Consider the following 20,213-nt stretch of genomic DNA (forward strand, 5'->3'; position numbering starts at 1 on the left):
ATTAGTACTCAAAAGAAACAGGTACCTCCTGTATCCCTTATTAGCCAAGAAGGGCATCATTGACCCCTTTGACCCATTGATAAGTGATGCAGGGGAGACATGTTTCTTTTGGTTATTTATTTTTATTTTTTATATAGTTTAAACACAGATAATTAAATGGTGAACAGGAAGTGTCATAAAGTACAATAGATAATGGCTTTAGCTGCAGAAAGAGATTCTCCCCAATCCACATTCTCTAATCCTAGCCAAAGTGCCCTGGGGAATAGGAGAAAAGGCACTGCATTTTATACGTTTTCTGTGTGAGTAATATATTATCAAACAGCAGAAAGTGGGTTGTCACAAAAGCATGAAACTATCATAATTAAATTTTTGCCAGTAAAATAATAAGCCGTTTGATAAAAAGTATGTACATTTCATTTTTGTATAATACCGGTTTGTTTTGATCAACACCTAAACGTCATTATTATATAATCTCTGTTTTATATATTCCATTATGTTATATCAAGAGAGAATAAGAAGTGAATATTGGTCAAGTCAGGAAGCTGCATGGGGTGCCTGGACTAGAGGGCATGATGACCGTTACACCCAGAAAGTGACCTCAATATATAGAAACCTTTATGGTACCTAACACCCATGCAGTGGAAGCCTCCACAGGGGGCCATGTACAAAAGATCTATGACTATATCAGCATTCTAAGTATAGAAAAAACACATGGAGTGGAATGGTGTGGGACAACAAAGTTGCTGTGTGGCCTAGGGTTGGGTGTGCACATTTTCCTAATACTTTTCCAGTTTAAGTTTGGGTTCAATAATGAACACAGTATCACACCATCCATGCCACTGGAACAGACAGAATTTCAAGATTTGACCTTTTAAGTACTTTTTTGAAAAAATATTAACTGAAGCCCCAATGGCTTTCCTGTGCCCTGCAGAGTGAATATTGTTTCACACGACACAACCAAGAGCTATGTTGGTTTTTTTTTCATTATCTGCAAGAACTTGGAAGACGATATATATTGTTCTAACACCATTAATTGTGATACGTGTGCAGTTCATTACAATGCACTGTTATTAAATGTGATACCTGAAATGTACACAACTGTTTTTTAATAAGACGGGAGAAAACAGTGGTAGACAGAAAAAAAAATGGCATTTTCTGTAATATATCATGAATGTTACTCTTATGTGCGCTGATGCTGCATTGCTTGTATTGCTTCTTAAGGGCTGATTGTTCTGGGAGGCTTAAAATTGAACATTAAAATGTTATTTTTAAACGTGAACATCTAGCAGTACAACTGCTTGACTGGGTTGCCAGTGAAGTAGCAAGTGTTTTCAAGCAACTGTTCTTTGAAGACAACACCATGCTAAGTTTCCAGGCATATGTGTGTGCCTTTTATTTTCACCTCTCCCTGAAGAGCAAATGCAGAATCATTAATATGGGCATGAATATAAACTAGAATGGCTGTAAGGCATTTTTGTACAAAACACTGAACTATATGAGAACAATTTCATCTTACTATATATACTATGTTAATTGTTCTGCTCGATTACTGAACTTTTTATGGAGAAAAGTATAAAATAAGTTTATGTAAAATGATGAGAACTAAGAAAGGCACTATATAAAGCATGGGCAGCATTTTAGGTAATCATATTTTACGTAATAATAATAATAACAATTATTATTATTATTATTATTATGTTAAACTCATATTTTACTATAACTATAAAACTATATTAACTAAGCTCCATCATATTCCCAGACCTAGGATTTCTCCGGGTTTGCCTCAGGGTCTCTGGGTGTGTTGGTGTGTGCTGCTTCCATGGGTATCAGACCCATGGGTCCTTTTTTCTTTGGTCAGGGGCATGTTGCTTGGTTATGCCCATTTGCGCTCCCACTCCTGACCCATTCAAATCTGTCTGGATCTAGCCCCGCTTCTGTGTTCAGCTATCCATGCCTCCGCAGATGGCCAGCCCTGTCCCTTCACAAAGTGCTACCCAGAAGGAGAGCTCTGAGTAGCCTCCCCTGGGAAATTCCTTGATATGCATATTTTAATAATCAACAACTGGCTTGATTCCTAGCATGGAATAATGTGCCCCGTCCCCCGGCACTCAAACATTAAATGTGATTGGTTATTTTTTTTCATAATCATTTATCCTACTTTTTTTCTTTTATAGTTCTTTCCAACTTGCTAAAAAATTAAATAATAACAGAGCTAAAGTTAGCAAAGTCTTTAACAATGTACATTTATTTGCTTCATCTCTTTTCATCTCTTTCTTCATTAGGTTAGTGGGAAAATCTAATTGTGCCTCTTCAAGTGCAGTCTCTTTTAATAGGATGGTGACACACATCAGGATTTAACACTAACAAAATATAACCATTGATTCTGAATACATTCATTCATCATTAGACTGTGTACAATCCAGAGATTTTGTACTCCAAGACAAAGTGTGCCTGGTGAGTAACTGATTGTATGCACAGTTGCTCTGGAAAATTGGGTTTCACTGTGATGTATCCTTATTATAAGTGTTTTAATATCGCAAATGTCTCCTTTGAGATGATTTGCTGCCTAATTGAAGGTGTTGTCATCCATCAGCTTTGTTACAGGCATTCAAATATGAATAGCTATTTATTTATTTGGCAAATGAAATATATGAATAAACTACAGTTAGGATACAGAGTCTCCTAAACATCAATATTTAAACTTTACCAACAAACAATATTAATCATTCTCTCGTATTGATGTATTTTTCTTTGTTTTCATATTTTAATGAATAAAGAGCAATCTTTGTTTATTATTTTTTAAGCCACATATCCTTCAAAACATTAGTCAGCTGTTTTTGAGATTGAAGAACTATCAAAATTATGCTAATACAAAACTCCTTGACACCCCCCCAATCATCCTCATTAGAACACTAAGGATAGTACCTAACATCATATCTTGACCTTGACATCTTAGACCTAGGCTTAGTTAGTCTAGGGCAAAAATTGTCATTGGTGGAAAATGCAAGTGTTGTTCAAATACATGTATTTTAACATTTAATTAAAATGTTATTTTTTGGGGGGTTTATAAGCACGTTTGGTTTACATAAAAATAAGTAAATTATGACATGAACATCTGTAAAAAAGAATCAACAAATATTGGAAGGTCATCAAGCTCAGAAGCAAATATAAGTATTGGTAAAAGGCTTATAATGTATATTGGGTAGGAAACTGAAGGGAACAGTAAACGGAATAATAAATGCAGTATATTTTATTGGTTTTTCATACACAGCAAAACACTTACACAATATGTAATAAATATTGTATGGAATAACTATGTTATTATTATCATTGGTGAAAGAACATTCAAGGTTCCAAGTGTTGTTTGTTGAAGTTGCATTCAGCTGCTTCAATTAACATATGATTATGGACTAAGGCTAAATTCAAGTTAAATTAACATTCAAGGCTTGTCAAGCCCAGACTGTGGTCAACCTTAGCCATGGTTTGGCTCACACCACAAAACTGGCTGACATTCCCATGTCTACCTAAACGTGAATATTGAAATAACATTTGTTAACCATCATCTGAGCATATTATAAATATCCATTCATTGTCTGTACAATACATTTGCTTTCTATGTATGTTTTTGCCCATATTTAATTTAATTTGCTTTCAATCTGGGAAAAACAAACATCACGTATAATCAAATAAGTAGCATTTAACATAATTGCAATGATGAATAGAAAAGGTGCAGAACCTTTTAAAACTAAATTCTGACAAAACAAATGACAAGATTCAAATATTTTATGCAAACTGGTATCACCGCCATGTATTTAACTCTAAAAAGATCTCTAAAAGATCAGTGGAAAATGCATTCTAAACCAAACATTTTTGTTTGACGTATTTAAGTATTTTTAGACTAATATAATAAAGTCATAGTTGTCAACATTCTGTCCCAGCATGTTATGCCATTGTTTGTGCAAAACACTTAACAAATTTCCAGGTATTACAGTGATGCAGAAAAAGAACCATGTGTAATCAGACCTTGCTCATCACCATATGCCTACAAGTGGTCCCTCAGACCAAGTTAAAGTTTTAATGGGGAGACTATCAAAGCCACATGTTAAGTACAGCAAACTAATTCTCTATCCTCTGCTAATAAATCGACAGTCATGGTTCCTCTATCTAGCATAATTAAATTTCCTTCACAATATCATATTCTTAGTATGAATTGTTACAAGTTGTGCACAAACATATCTAGACAACAGATCAACTATACCATTGTGGTCTACTGGGTCAACCAAAAAGCAACTGACCATATTTCAGTAGTCAACCTCTTTGCTTGAGAGTTGGGAACATACTGTAGATTTAGCTATGGTGTATGTGAAATATTATCATAGAGTATACTGAGCACCACTGAGAAATGACCTTAGCATATTGAAAGTAGAATTCTAATTGGTTAGAATGTAAAAGCCCTGGAGTAAGCCATTGAAATTACTGTCAAAATATATTACAATATAATATAAGTATGAATAACTGTTTATATAACACCAATAACTACACTTAAAAAGGTTGCACTACAGAATAAAAATACCTACATTTATTGAATTGGAAATTTGTGCATTAGAGAAAACATATCCAATTTAGGCTTAAAACAAGGTATACAGAGTTTAAAAGTTCACCCGGCTATTAGTTGCAATCCATCATATTGTGTATATCAATAATGATTTTACACAGGAATTGTTTAAATACATGAAAGTTGCCCAACATAAACTAGCATAATTTACACTGATATTTAAGCATACAGACCTAATTTCCAAGTGTCTAAATATTTTTCATATTCTCTTGGGAGGTGCGATAGACAGTTGGCCTCTTTTCTGATTTACTCTCTGATTTATTATCCTATCATATTACTATGGTATACCACATATACAAAAGAAAACATAATAATAACAATTTAATTCATCTAGTAGCTATCAGTAATTCAAAGCTTTGTGCACGACTCACCAGAGTTGGGGTCAGAGTTGCCATCAGCTTCAGTCCTCTTGTCAGGAGAGGCTTGGTCGTAGAATTCGTCCTGTGGCTGAACCAGAGGGAGAGGGTGTGAGATCAAAGTTCCACTACCCACAGGTTCATGGTCTCCTAGACCACTGTCACTGCAACTTTCTTGTGAGCCATCAGGGAGGTGAAATGTAACTCGTCGGTGGGACTACAAAGAAGAGCGAAGAAGGATACACTTGTTATTGCTCTTCATTTTGGCCTTCGTCCGCATTACTTATTAAATAAAATTGGAGTTGTTTGTAGTTATATATATAAAAACAAAGGATACATACACTGTAAAAAGAAAAGAAATAGGTAGAATAGGATTCACTCCTATTTTAGCCAATAATCTTTTAAAAAGGTTATCTCTGGACCTCCAAACATTAGGTCTTATAAAATCATAATCATGAATAGTCCAAGAAAAAATGCTTTATTTAAGATGCTAATAATGTGAAGAGTGTAAACTAAATTAATATATGGACATAATATTTAACTAAAAACCATACAGGTTTTACATAGGTGACAGAAGTATGTTTCTAATTAAATAGATCCTTGCTTAAAACACATATTTAGAGCATGATGTTTACTGTGAAAGGGAAGAAACTTACCATTGACAACACTATGAAATGTCAAGTTTGGAAATCCAAGGGGGAGTAACTCTAGAGATTAATAATAATAATTGCAAAAAAACCAAAAAAACTGATTTCCCCTATTTTATATTCCAAAACAAGTCTGAAAACTTAACTTCAACTAAAATTATTAATAGCTAACTAAAACAACTAAGACAAAATGTTTGCAAATTATTTCATTTTTATGTTATGTTATGTTTCTATAAATGGTTGTGTACTATTTTTTGCAATCATTAAAGGTGAAATAGTTTGTCATTCTTCTGTGTGAGGGCGACACAATAAAGGAAGCCCTCTATTTAGCCTTCATAGAGTAAGTCATCTACATACAGTATTAGGTTAGGTGGTGAATGCATTTTCAAGAGGCGTTTGTCTACAGTGATTTGTCTGCAGGAGAAATAGCTTGAAATAAAACTTAAGCAGCAGATGAGCCATCTGAGATATACGGAAACAAAAATGTTTCATTCTGTATAGGACATTTGAGTTTCTACTTGTTAAAACTGTGTTGTGTCTCTATATATTACACTGGCATTAAACAGACAAGCATAACACGGTGGGCCAGTTTGAACGGAGCAGCTAATTGAGAAGGAATCAAGATGCTTGTCAATTACTAGGCAATTGTAGAAAAAGACAATAGGATATATTTTCTATTTCTCTATTAAATTAAATACGATCTTGGAATGAAGCACTATACTGTAAATATAATAAACCAAGAATGTTTCTGTTTCATCCGCTGACGGGCCAGACACAACACACAAAAACGGTCAGGTGATGACATAATTTCATTAAACAAGCTTAATGGTGCTTAAATGGTGTTGCTGTAATGCCTTGATGTCGAGGCATTCAGCAACACTGAGATGAGCATCAGGGCCTCTCAACATCTGCCATACACTCGTTTTAAAAGAGTTTAGGAGGCGATCAACAGTCAATAACGAGGCATTCAGCAACACGGAACACTCACCCCAAGTTGGAAAATTTGGCCAGAGGGTCTCCAGACCCTCTAGAGAAGTCTGGCACCACTTGCAGGTTGAATACAGGTACTGCATTCAACCATGCAAGTCAATGGAGCCCAGCTTTCTATTCACAATGGGATTAGCAAAATATTTAAAAAAATAATACAAAAATATGGGGGGAAAAAAGCTAAAATAAATTGGTAACATTTACAAATAATTAGGCATCAGAGGAACCATCCAGTTCCAGCAAAATGTAAAAAAAGATCAAAAATAATAAAATAAATAAAAAATGAAGCTTATTATTATGAGCAAGTGCTAAAATTAGCTCTGTATCTTCCCAAAAATCTTGACATGGAAAGAGTTAAAGTAAAAGCATTTCAAATACCGAAGGGGTGTCTAGTTTAAAAAAATCAATGGTTTGATTGGGTATTTCTAAACGCAGGACAAAGAGTAGAATCTATTTAGCAGGTTTTTTTCATTAGCTCTTTTGGATGAGTAAAAGATTTTCCAAATAAAAGTGAGAAAAAGATTTGTTTTTCCATTTTTTAATCATATTTTATTATTTTTTTATAGAAAATTAGATAATATGATTAAAAAAATGGTATCTGAAGAAAGCCCTTCTTGTCCTTGTGTGGGTACACTAAATGAGTGAGGACTAAACACGAGCACCGCAGAAGTGTTAAAGATAGAATTAGCAGAATTGCTATAATAAAGTTGTACCCAGAAATTGAAGTGACACTTTAATTTATATCAGCAACAGGGACATGACTTGCACTGTTGGATAAATGTAAAAAAAGATAAGAAAACCGAAAAAGGGAAAGGATATGACTTTTGTGGCAGGACGGCTATTCAAGGTGTATTGAGATGATTAAAAAATGAAAGAAAGGAGGAAACAAATACAAAACCTGCCAGCTGGTGCAAAATTAATTCCGCTTTAGTTCACTTTAATTACTGACATTTGATACATTTCAGCAGGCAAGAAACATAACCTTAAAGGTTCCCGAGCAAATGTCAATTAAAGCTGCAAGATTCTTTCTAAAGAATATTGACCTGTGAATGTTCTGACAGTTACATAGTCGTTTGTAATTTTGACAAGTTTGACATGAAACCTAAATTAATTTTTTTTTCACTGCTTATACTCTCAAGTTTATGTTGTCAGTTACATAGCACTGGTGATAGTTAATCACATTCCCAAGTAGTGTTTGGAAAGCAGTGTATATTCATAATTCAAGGGAAACACTGTAAATATCATGAATTCTATCCTTCCTATTTCAAATGTAGAAATCACCCATGTCCGATATATTTGTTAATTATTTTAGGAAGACCTCCACATGAGCCAGGACATTTCTGGACTTACCCCTTCTCACAGAAAACCACCTTGTCATGTCCAATGATGAAGTATTTATTTATTTAACAATAACTTCAATTGAGGTTGTGTGTCTTTTAAGTCAGATATAAGGATAAGAGGTCAACTGCCTCTAGAAGGATGTAGGCCATATTTGAATAGCTTTTTTTATGGATAGATCAAATATTGGGGCCACCCTCTGTGGTCAGCGTCCCAAAGCATCAGCGGCGATCTAATCCGTTATACTTCACTGTTTGGGGTTATAATAACCCAATTTTTAGGGAAAAAAAATTATCTGGAGGAACATGCACAGAAAGGAAAAACAGCATTCCAGAAATAAAATGTGGACTCCTTAACCTTAGTATACCAGTATGCATTGTACTTAAATTAGTACGCCCTTATGTTTCACGAAGTATACAAATGTTACCACTAGTTTATCTGTGTCCTATAATCTGTTCCTATAATGAATACTGAACAATCTCTAGTGTATGTGGGACTACTGTACCTATAAAATGCATTTCCATTCCTGTACAAAGAATGAGGGGGACAGTCCCCTTTTAAAAACAGAAAAAAACCCTCTGTTTTCATACTTATTTGCTGTTCATATCAGATGGATCAATGTGCTTGGTCAGATTTAAAAATTACTAAGAATGCACTCTACAGAACTGTTAACCTGACATCTACATCAATGGAAAATAAATAAATAATAAAAAAAAGACAATTTCATCATATTTTTTTCTGTAAATGTATCACCCTTAATCTTTCTCATGCTCTTCAGATTATGAATAATATAAAAAAAAATATTACAAATTGAATACAACTACTCAATTATGCCAGCTATTTTTCCTCTACAGAACTGTAGACACAACATAGCACCTTCACTTTTGAAGAAAGGGAATTGTTGTTAGAAAAGACAAAGATAGAGATAGAACTTCCAGGTTTTTTTTAATTTGGACAGTTGCAAATTCTTTGGGGTTTTTTTTTAATAACAAAAACGTGTTGATATAATCAGAATTGGGCCATTATCTTACTATTCAATTAATTAACATTAAAAAATATATATTTTGTGCAAGAACTTGAATGGATGGCTTAGGCAACAAAAAGCATAATTGTATTTGGCTACATTGATTTATCATCATATTTTAAAGCAATGGTCATATTTATATGTATGTTATTTTCATGTATATTTTTTTCTTTGCCTTAGTTTGTTGAGGTAAACAATGTTTGCCCATTTGTTTACCTATAAAACTGAAGGCTGACAGACTGTGCTCCCAACTTTAAGTAGCTGTTTCACCTTATAATATACTCAACTGTCTAACCTAATGTAATTAAGTTATACAATAAAAAAGAAAGCTTTTTTTACTTAATAGTACGGATGAACCACATATTCATTGTAAACGACCATCCTGCAATGAAGCCCAAGACAGCTCTCAATCTTCAAATATTAGCCTCGACTTTTGGCAGCTCCGTGAAATAGATACTATGCTGCAGGTAACCTTTCCCCCATTCAAACAGAGTTCCAGGAATACAATTCAATTATAAACAGAGTTGATTCTTTAGAAGAATTACACCAGGCTGATTTTATGGACATTGTGACACTGTGTTTCTCTCCAGCTAGTTTCATGTGTCCTCGTCAGCTTGCATTATGCCATGGCTCATTTTACCTTTTTTTTAAATAAATTTATCACAATGCAATAACTTTGACTTGATTGGGGCTTTATTTACCTAACACAAATATATATACATCTATATGCATATGATATGGATGAATCTCATCCAATTTAATCCTGTATGACAGCTCAGAAGTGAGCATTCTCCTAGTTAGATCCTGGATTATAAGAATGCAAGTGCCAAATATTTTATGCAAAATTAGGTACAAAGCACATTCTGTTTAGAATATACCATATAATGCTCTGAATGCTCCTATATTCACGATCGTTTTATAATCCGACCTTAAATAGAGGTCTGATTATAAGACTAAGATCCTTATCGCCCGCGGCACTGCAAGGGACCTGGATCCTCCTCTCTGGCGTCTGGTGGACATCTGCACGATGCCGGGGCTATTATGATGGAGTGCCAGCGTGACATGACCTTCTGGTGCACCCCCATGGAAGCCCCAGCAAAAGTACCGGCAGCAACGGAGGATGTTCACCGGCTGCCAGAGAGGATGATCCCCCGCAGGGCTGCCGGGGTCCTGGAAGTTCACGCAGACAACTTCCGCTGCTGCCCAGAACTTCCGTTGGAGCTTATAGGACGGAGGGCCAGTGTGACAAGAGCTTCTTGTGCTCAGTCATAGAAGCCCTGGTGGAAGTGCCGGGTAGCAGCAAAGGCTGTCTACCTGCATCATGCAGACGTTCACCAATTGCCCCCTCTAGACACCACTGAGTCTGAAGCATGGGGGACAAGTCTGGGGATGCATAGGTAAGTCTAGGGGCAGCGTGGCATATCAGGAAGGCAGAGTGGCATAAAGGGGGTATAAACCATATCAGGGAGACAGAGTGGCAAATAGGGGGTATAAGGCATATCAGGTGGGCAGAGTGGCATATCAGGGAGACAGAGTGGCATATAGGGGGCAGGTTTGCAAATAAAAGGAAATAAAAACAAGAAATGCATTTTTCTCAATCATAGTTTTTATTATCCCTTAAGGACAATGGGCAGTCCCTAAACCCATTGAAAACAATGCATTTTGAGCCCGTACATATACAGGCTTTGTCATTAAGGGGTTAAATATGAAAAAAAAGTTTATATGTGAATTAATATTTACTAATTAATATTTGTTAAAACACAGCTATAGTCCTTCAAAGAACCATTTACTATGGTTACTATGTAACTTGCATTGTCATATATTTATACCCTAACTATGGCCTTTAATGTAACACTGTGTAGAATAAAACATATATTCAGAATATATATATATATATATATATATATATATATATATATATATACACACACAGAATTCACCTTGCCCTTATTTGTAAATCACGTTTCTTTCATTCTAGTTGAAAATTCTAACATTTCAACAATAAGTGAGGTTCACACATATAACGACACACTGTTTGAAAGCTCAACTGTTCTCTATTTCTCTTGTACAGAGTGCTTGTTAAATGTGGTCTCCTGGGGTGCCACATAGGTAACCCTATATTTGCCAAAATATAAAAAAAAATATATACAATATTGTCTTTACAGATTAGGAACGCCTTCTTTGTCAAGCAGTACATACAGAATCAGAGATGTAGTGCATTACAATGAATGTCAGAAAACAAAAAAAACCTTTAAAAAAAACAAATAAAAAATACTTTTTTTAGATAAATTCTAACATGTATTACTAATAAAAACACTTTTTATATATTTTTTTTTGTAGAATTATAGTGCAGCTATTGTTATAGCTTTAGTAAACTAGAATTTTATTTTTCAAACTCAAACATATTTGTATACGAATGTGACATGTGAAACAAGCGCCTGTCACACAACTTATTAAAATGAAGCTAAGCATTGCAGGCTCACACTGGATAAGGAAATTAAATAAACACAATATGTAATTCTGATTGTAGAAAAAAGAAATATATATACATTTTCAAACTTTACTGTATAAAAGGCTGTGGAAATATAGTAGATTTTTCAATCTACAAAAACTTTAAAGACTTGTCACGTCTGAAATAAAACAGAATGTAGTATTGAAAACCATCACTTTTTCTAATGATTCATTTTTATGATATTTATATTTTCCGGGACATTTTATTTATTTTTCAAGATTCCCAAATAAAGATTGTAGCAGGAATTGACTGTCAGCATGTAAGCTTTCTTCTAACACACATCACCTGTGCTAAAGATTGTTCAAAATTCTTCCCTTTTTAATTGTTAATCTTAAAAATTAACCTAGTAATTTAAGTGGAAGAAAAATCACATATCCATCAAGTTCAGCTCCAAGATCCAGAGGAAGGCAAAACCCCACATTAATGCAATTCCTTCTTGACTCAAAATGGCATTTCTCTAAATTAACTTAGGGGAGTAATAAAACGTAATAAATGTATTTTGTTTTATACTCAAGTGAAACAAAACACATAAAATATATTTTGTATATAGGCATAAAAATTAGTATTGAGGTAATCTAAATTAAATCGTTTTTTGTTACATTTACAAATCAACTTTATGTATCTATATGTTTAATATGATTTTATTTATTCATCACTTTTTAACAAGTACAAGTGGTGTTTGTTTAGAGGAGTCTGTTGAATAAAAAATAGATTCAGATAGTCCAATAGATTCAGCCTAATGGACTTTGTGAAATGTCTATAGAAACATAGAAACATTGACTTTGGCAGCAGATAACAACCATTCGACCCATTTTTCCCATCGTAGAGACTCAGACTTTAATCAGTCCTTGGTCTTTTCCTAGATTCGGGGTAGCTTTATCCCATGCATGTTTAAATTCCCTCACTGTATTAGCTTGTACTAGACTTGGGCACCAGGGGCTCTTCGTGTTCGTCTTCGTGCTCGTCTTCGGGGGGAAAAAAATCTTCGTATTCTGCGAATATTCGCCTGTTCCTGTCTTCTCTTCGGGTGAATATTCGTGGACATTCTTCGTGTTCGTTTTTTTCTTCGTTTTCCCGGTTAAGGGGTTAATACGGGGTTAACGCAGCTCTGGCGCCAGGAGTTTAAATGTACGTATGAGCAACTCTATTGGTCGTCAGCAGGGGGCTCGTCTGCCATTGGTTGATGGCAGACGAGCCCCCTGCTGGCGACCAATAGGGTCGCTCGTATAGACTGTTAAACTCCTGGTGCCGTAACTTACCCTGCAGATCCCACTGGCCTCCCTGTTCTATCAGTTAAATGTCCGTACGAGCGACCAATAAAGTCGCTCGTACGGACATTTAACTAATTGAACAGGGAGGGAGACCAGTGGGATGTGCCGGGTAGGTTGCAGCATTGGGGTTTTAAAAGTCTGTACGAGCGACTCTGTTGGTCGCTCGCACAGACTTTTAAAACCCCAATGCTGCAACTTACCCTGCAGATCCCACTGGCCTCCCAGTTCTATCAGTTAAATGTCCTTAAGAGCGACCAATAAAGTCGCTTGTACAGACATTTAACTGATAGAACAGGGAGACCAGTGGGATCTGCCGGGTAAGTTGCAGCATTGGGGTTAACTTTTATTAGAGGTTAACTTTTTTTTTTAAAGGGTTAAGGGGCCGTGCGAGTGAGCCTATTGGTCGCTTGCACGGCCCTTTAACATACGGATTTCCGCTCCCGTTATCTAACACAGCATCGAAGGGGTTAACGGGAGCGGAAATCCATAGGTTCGCTGTCAGGGGTTACAATTTACAAAGGCCGTGCGAGTGAGCCTATTGGTCCCCTGCAGGGTCTTCCTCTGGCATCAACCAATTGGTTGATGCCAGAGGAGGTCCCTGTAGACGACCAATAGGCTAATTCGCACTGCCCTGTAACCCGTGACGGCGAACCTGCGGATTTCCACTTCCGGGAACTGCCGCGATGCCAAGGTAAGTTAGAAGCGGGGGGAAGAATGGTAGACGAAGACGATCATGAAGATCTTCGTGGTGTGTGTCTTCGTCTTTGCCTACGTTTTACCGCCGCTGTCTTCTCTTCGGCGTGTCTTCGGAACGAACACGAAAACGCACTCTTCGTGTTTGTTTTCATGTTCGCCCGAAGACGAATGCACAAGTTTAGCTTGTACCACTTCTGATGGGAGGCTGTTCCATTTGTCTGCCACCACAAAACTTCTTTGCTTTACATGTAAACCTCAGATACTCCCGTTTTAGTCTATGGCCCCTTGTTCTAACATTTCTCCTCTGAAACTTCCCTTCTGTACTTTGTTATGCCTTTAAGTATTTAAATGTTTATCATTCAATTATCACGTAACCCAGAAATAATTTAGAGGATATTTTTAATGAAAGGAAGGATGTTAATCGCATATTGATAATGTGGGACAGATGAACATGATTCTACATTTATAATTCAACATTTAAATGAATCAGGATTATTTTGAATACTGTACTTTTCTATAAATGTTAAAAGCTCTGTATTGAAACTTAATTTAAAAGGCTCATACCGAATGCATATTATCACCAAGATCATGGAATTGTATTCACAGTATTGTTGTCCTACTATAGGGAAAGTAACCAATTTCAAATATAATTTTCCTTGTATATTGTACCAAAATGCAATTGTTCAAAAAAATTGTTTTTTGCCTTGAAGTGTTTGAACAAATGTGGTAGCATATACTATGAATGACTATAAGCCGTGATTTATTGGTAGAAGAATGAAAAATTATTTAGAAACCATTTACCAGGAACAATATGTTGTAGTCTGTTTGTTTTCAAGTATGCCTGGAAAATATATTTTTAAATCCAGTGAATACTCTTATGTGCTCTTACATTAAGCCTCAGCTAAAATATTTTGTCTCAATGCAGTAAAACCATGTTGGTTTAAAACCATGCATGAATTTGTGTTGCGTAGTTTTCTATTCTTTTATATTCACACACACACACACACATATATATGTATATATATATATATATATATATATATATATTTATTTATTTGAAGTATGCAGTACATATATAGGGTGTTTTGCTAATATGTTATATAAAGCCTTATATGTTGATATTCACTAATATCATTTTTTTATTTCATGGTATGGAATAAATGCACCAGAGCACCAAGTTGAATGATATACAATACTCGTATTTGGACAATCACCTTTTAAAAAAGTGTAAAAATAGACCATGCAGAAGCCAAAATGTAATGGCTAAAAACTACAGATATAGTGTGCAATTAATCAATAATGGTATATACTTTTATTAGTCCTGATTTTATTTAATACAATGCGCTGGATTTGATTGATTGAATAGCAATCTATTCATAGATCACCATGGAGAAAGAAATAAGAAATAAAGTGGTCCAGGCATAATTAACTAAGATAAAATTATCAGTATTCGTATCTACTTTCTTCAATTGCAATCTATTGAATGATTGCTATTCACTAATAATGGACATTTGTTTAGCATTCAACCCCACCCAATGTTTCTGTATTAAGCATATGTTTCTTTTATTTAAATAATTCATGTCTTCACCAAAGAAGCATATTCAAGTAGCTGACTTATAGTTACCAACATTTTAGTAACTATGGGAGGAGGGAAGCATACTTAAAGTGCACTTATTCACTGGAAAAAAGTCGACAAGATAACTTAATTGAAAACAGATGCATAACCACAAATTATAGGGCCCCCTGACTTAACAAGAAACATGTCCCACAGTGCCAGCTTTGTCCCAAAACAGCATCACTGTGCCATATTTGCCCCCAAACAGCATATCTGTGTCATCTTTGCCCATAAACAGCTTGTAAATTCCACCAGCTTGTCTGTGCCATCTTTGCCTCCGAACAGCATGTCTGTGCCATCTTTGCCCCTTAACAGCTTGTAAATGCCCCCAAACAGCATGTCTGTGTCATCTTTGCCCACAAACTGTTTGTAAATGCCACCAGCTTGTCTGTGCCATCTTTGCCCCCAAACAGCTTGTAGGTGCCCACAAACAGCATGTCAGTGGCTCCAAACAGCCTGCCTGCACCATCTTTGTCCCAAACAGCTTGTCAGTGTCCGAAAGCTTGTCTGTGCCATCTTTCCAAAAAAACCTGCTTGCCAGTGCCCCAAACAGCTTGTCTCTGCCATTTTGTCACCAAACAACCTGCGTGTTCCATCTTTGCCACCAAACAGCTTGCCAATGCCACCAAACAGCCTGCACACATCTACACATACACATACATTACATTTACAACTTTTTATAGTTATATATATTATTACAGTTTTATAGCTACTTTAATTCTCAATGCGGAACATCTTTGGGTATGGAATAAAGTAGTACCACCCCGCACCTTAGTTTAATGGTCTGGAATACTCCTAGTTTTCAAGTAGACAAACTGTTGTTCATTCCTGATTATTTTATAGTGGTTTTCTTCCCCAATTATATTTTTTGTTGGCAACCACGCCATGGTCTAATGATTCAGAATATGTAATAAATGCATACTAACATCACTCTGTTAGTTATCAGGTCTATCAATGGTAGACTTTGTATATTCTAATGATCCATATAATATTACAGTTGTGTCAGTTACACCTTTTCTAGTTCTCTGGGTCTATCAAAACATGTAAGTGTGGAAGTAATGGTCGTGCATGGATGAAAACTGCATGAGAGTGCCCCTCATAACTACATGACCTTACACTCCCTTTGTGCCTAAAGATGATGTCCTTTCTGGAATAAACCATCAACTTTGACATGCAAAGATATAAAAGGCCCAATGTCTGTTTTAGCTTGAACGGGGCAACATTGACCTGAATGAGCCAACCTGTATACAGTGCCAAACAGCAAACAATACATTGATTTAATTAAAAGTTATTATTAAAACTTATACTTGTTTTTGTTTGTTTGTTCCTCCTCCTTTTTTCTTTCCTTCCCCTCCTTCCTGGTGTTGGAACAATTTTACTTGAGAGAGATAGGGGAAGTGGGGAGGTGTGAGTCACAGAAAAAGAAAGTCTTTTTATTGCATACTGATATCGCATCTTATATTTCTGTACCATCTAAGTAACCAGAAGTATTTAACACTGTAAAAGCAAACATTTTAGTGTGCTGTATATTCTATTTACAAGTGTTGTTTAGTGAATGAAGCGCTTGATACATAAATATATGTTGTGTGTGTTAGTTTTTATCTATGTTACAATGCATGAAGAAAACGTTAAGGATGTGATTTATCATGGTTTTATTTTGTTATTATTTTTGCCAGTGAAGCAATAAGTACCGTTTGGAACAATCTCAGGCTGATGATTTATCATTAGATGATATTATAAAATATAGATGTGACCTAACTTGTTTTGGCCTTTTCCAAATAAAAAATATAATGGGACATATCACACGCTGATCCCTTCATATTCTTAAGTGTCCTGTGTGTTCTTACAAAGATAAGCCAATTTATATTGAAGCCATATACTTCTATTTCCAAATATTACACTGGTGTACAGTTTCTACTTGTTTCTTGTTTAAGCAGACAATAAAACAAAATAAAAATAAATGTGTAGTTGTGTGATATCATTATAAATTATCCCAATAAGGCATATTCATGTAGCCTGGTTTTATTGATTGATTGTATTATTATATTTGTATTATTAATAGATTAATAGTTGCACTCAAAATAATCATTGACTTTGAATTGCTCAGTTATTTTGACCATTTGATTCCTCAATCATCTTGCCAATGTTCAGGTTTCTGACTTTCCTTTATTTTGGGTTTCAGGGTCCACAAGTCAAATCAGTTTTAGGTTAATAAAACAAACATGTGATAGCTTCTGAAATCATAATTTCTTCACTGTATAGGCATTGGCCTTCCAGATGATATAAGAGGGACTTGGCATATAAACTCCACAGATGTTCCTGGAACCTGTCAATCTGTGAATCATTACAGTTTATCAACTTAATCTTTCCACATGAGTTCATGAATGGTGAAGAATCTGGTGTCACTTTCCCTGCAGGGCAGAAAGCAACTACCACTAACCGAAACTCGTCAACCCAAGTTCCCAGTGTAAAACGCTGCCACCATCAAGTAATTTTTTTAGAATTTAGAACCCTTGAAAGGCTTTGGTAACCATCAATATATTATTTGCTAATTACATTGTGCAAGGAAACTCTTTTCCCGCCCAGGTTCCTGCTCCTCCTGCACGGGAAAAGATTTTTCTCACACAGTGTGCAGGTGCCGCAGTGGTAAGCTTAGGTGTACATTGAGCCACATAGACGTCTGCGCGGCCCCAGTGATGCTCTGCCCGCCCCCAGAGAGTGAAATCTGCAAGAGAGGTAAGTAGACGCGGGAGAATTAATGGGTTAATTAATGGGTGAATGAGTGGGTGAATGAGTGTTTAGGGTCAGATATGGGACAGGTAGGCTAATTGGGGGGGGACCAGAGGTGGCACATCCAGGCTGATTGGGGAGGCAGGAGTGGCACAGGTAGGCTGATTGGGGGTCAGAGGTGGCACAGGCAGGCTGCCTAAAGGGAAGAGGTGGCACAGACTGCCTATGTCAACAAGGGTCAGATAGAACATGCCCTCCTTGTACAGTTTTTTAGTATAACTAAATTCGCTTGAACTGAGGTAATGAAAATGACCTTTTTGTTTTGTTTCAAACTATATGTATGTATTGGAGATATTTACTTTAAAATTGCAGGGGTATTTTACATCAGGAAAGCCAATATTTTCAATGGTATATACAAGGTGGGTTAGCAATGCACATTTTATTATTATTATTATGTTAATTAACCACAAAACTGCTGGAATGGAATTTCACACATTTTTTCTAAACAAAAGTTTCTTATTTGCACTGTAGATATTGATTGTCAAGGCAATGAAGTTTAGTCATTCATGTTACAAGCCAAAGTGTTAACCAGATTTTAGAAATATTGTCACATTATGTGATACTCAGTGAGCATGGTTCAATAAAGGTGTTTTAGTCAAGCAAATACACTAATTAGTGCAATTACACTTTAAGTACCTTGAAGCAATTTAAGATAAATAGAAATCTTTAAACCCTTTTGTCTAAAGATTGACACCAACAGTTAATTATCACATGTGATATTTGACGGCTCAGTGGCATCTCCAGCAATAATATTCGGAGGGACACATGGGGGGACAGGGAAAAAATTAGGGGGTCTAAGAAAATACATTTTTAAGTCATGGCACTAATGTGATTAGCGGGGATGCTATATTGTTTTCTGCAGATTTCAGTTCTGATTATTTTTCTGTACTTGAAATTATTAGAAGTAGATTATGAACATTAGGGGGGTAAAAAATTTTGTTTTTATTGATGTTTATGCTCCATCCATAAAGAGAGGGTTAATTTTGTTTAATGCTCTCAATAATCATTTGAACGATTGTAATTCTGATGATGTTTTACTTTTGGAAGGTGATTGGAATTGTACAGTATCTGATCAGTTGGATTGTAACCATTTAGAGCCTCATCCAAAATCTGTTAGGGAACTTTGTTCTCTGTTCAAGACTTTTGATTTGATAGATGTTTGGAGGAATTTGAATCTTACTGTCAAACAGTATTCTTGGATGAGAAGGAGTTCTAATATTTTGTCCATGGCTGGGTAAGATTGGCTATATGGATATAACGATAATTTTAATCTTTTAGCACAGTGCAAAATTATCCCAAATGATTTGTCAGATCACAGTTTAATCACACTGAAAGTTGTTCTTTCTTTAATAAAATGTAAAAGTGCCTATTGGCATATTAATACTTGCTATTTGCATGATTTGCATTTTATTGAATGTTTTAGTTGTTTTTGGCAAACCTGGAGGCTTCAACAAAATTTTTTTGCCCCTTTACAGCAATGGTGGGATATTGGGAAGATTCAGATTAAACTGTTTTGTCAAAGGTATAGTGAGGATGTTATGAGACATCTGAAGGCTGAAGAAGTGATTAGTGATTAGGAAAAATATATAAATCTTTATACATCTTTGGAGCAGAAATATAATCTTTGGTTAGTGGAAGATCTTAGTCTAAAGAAACAGTGTTGTTGAGCTGTTGGACACAAAAGTGTACTGCTGGTTTTTAACAAGTTCATGGGGTGGAAAGAGTGGAATCTGGTTTGTTGCTAAAATGTGAAACTTTTTCTGATTTACCTTTTAGTGCCATCGGCAAGAAAAAAACTGTATCAGTTGCTTGTTAAAGCTAAATATTACTTGTCTGTGGGTTTGTATGGTCCTGAATGGAGAGTGTTATATAAACGCAGGGGATTTACATTAGGGATTTTACACGGGGCAGTTTCTGTTAATGCTTATGTGAATAAACTTAATCCTCGAGTTTCCAGCTGTTGTCCATTTTGTTCATAAAATGAAACCATTTTTCATTGCTTTCTTTTTGTGACCAGTTAAAACCATAATTTTGTTTATTGAACCTTATTTTTCATAAGTTTTCTTTAGAATTTTCTGACTCTTTTTGGCATTTGATACAAAAACTGAGAAGGAAAAATTATTACTATCTTTTATTTATATAGCGCCAACAATTTACGCAGCGCCAGAATTTTTAGTTTTTCTCCCCTTTCTTTCCATCTATTTCTCAATATTCCCCCTTCTCACTAGCTCGCCCTGCTTTCTCACTATCTATATCATCCTTCACTTACCTTCTTTAGATCTGTGGTGTGAGTGCATGGTCCATTTGTACAAGCCTCTCTCTCCCTGCTCAGTGCTGAGCGTCAGCATATGACATCATAACC

General features: G+C 35.6%; 1 protein-coding gene across 1 annotated transcript in view; it reads right to left on the reverse strand.

The window, feature by feature from the left end:
• Positions 1-20,213, reverse strand: part of LOC149299859 (protocadherin-9-like) — an 851,540-nt gene that overhangs the window by 196,629 nt on the left and 634,698 nt on the right. Inside the window, exon 2 of the mRNA XM_089485932.1 lies at positions 4,987-5,188. Within this exon, the coding sequence (XP_089342058.1) occupies positions 4,987-5,188 (202 nt within the window). The remainder of the gene's footprint in view (positions 1-4,986; positions 5,189-20,213) is intronic.

The sequence above is a fragment of the Sceloporus occidentalis genome, unplaced genomic scaffold, assembly GCF_023333645.1.
Source record: "Sceloporus occidentalis isolate IW3139 unplaced genomic scaffold, rSceOcc1.0.p SCAF_27, whole genome shotgun sequence".
Lineage (NCBI taxonomy): Eukaryota > Metazoa > Chordata > Lepidosauria > Squamata > Phrynosomatidae > Sceloporus > Sceloporus occidentalis.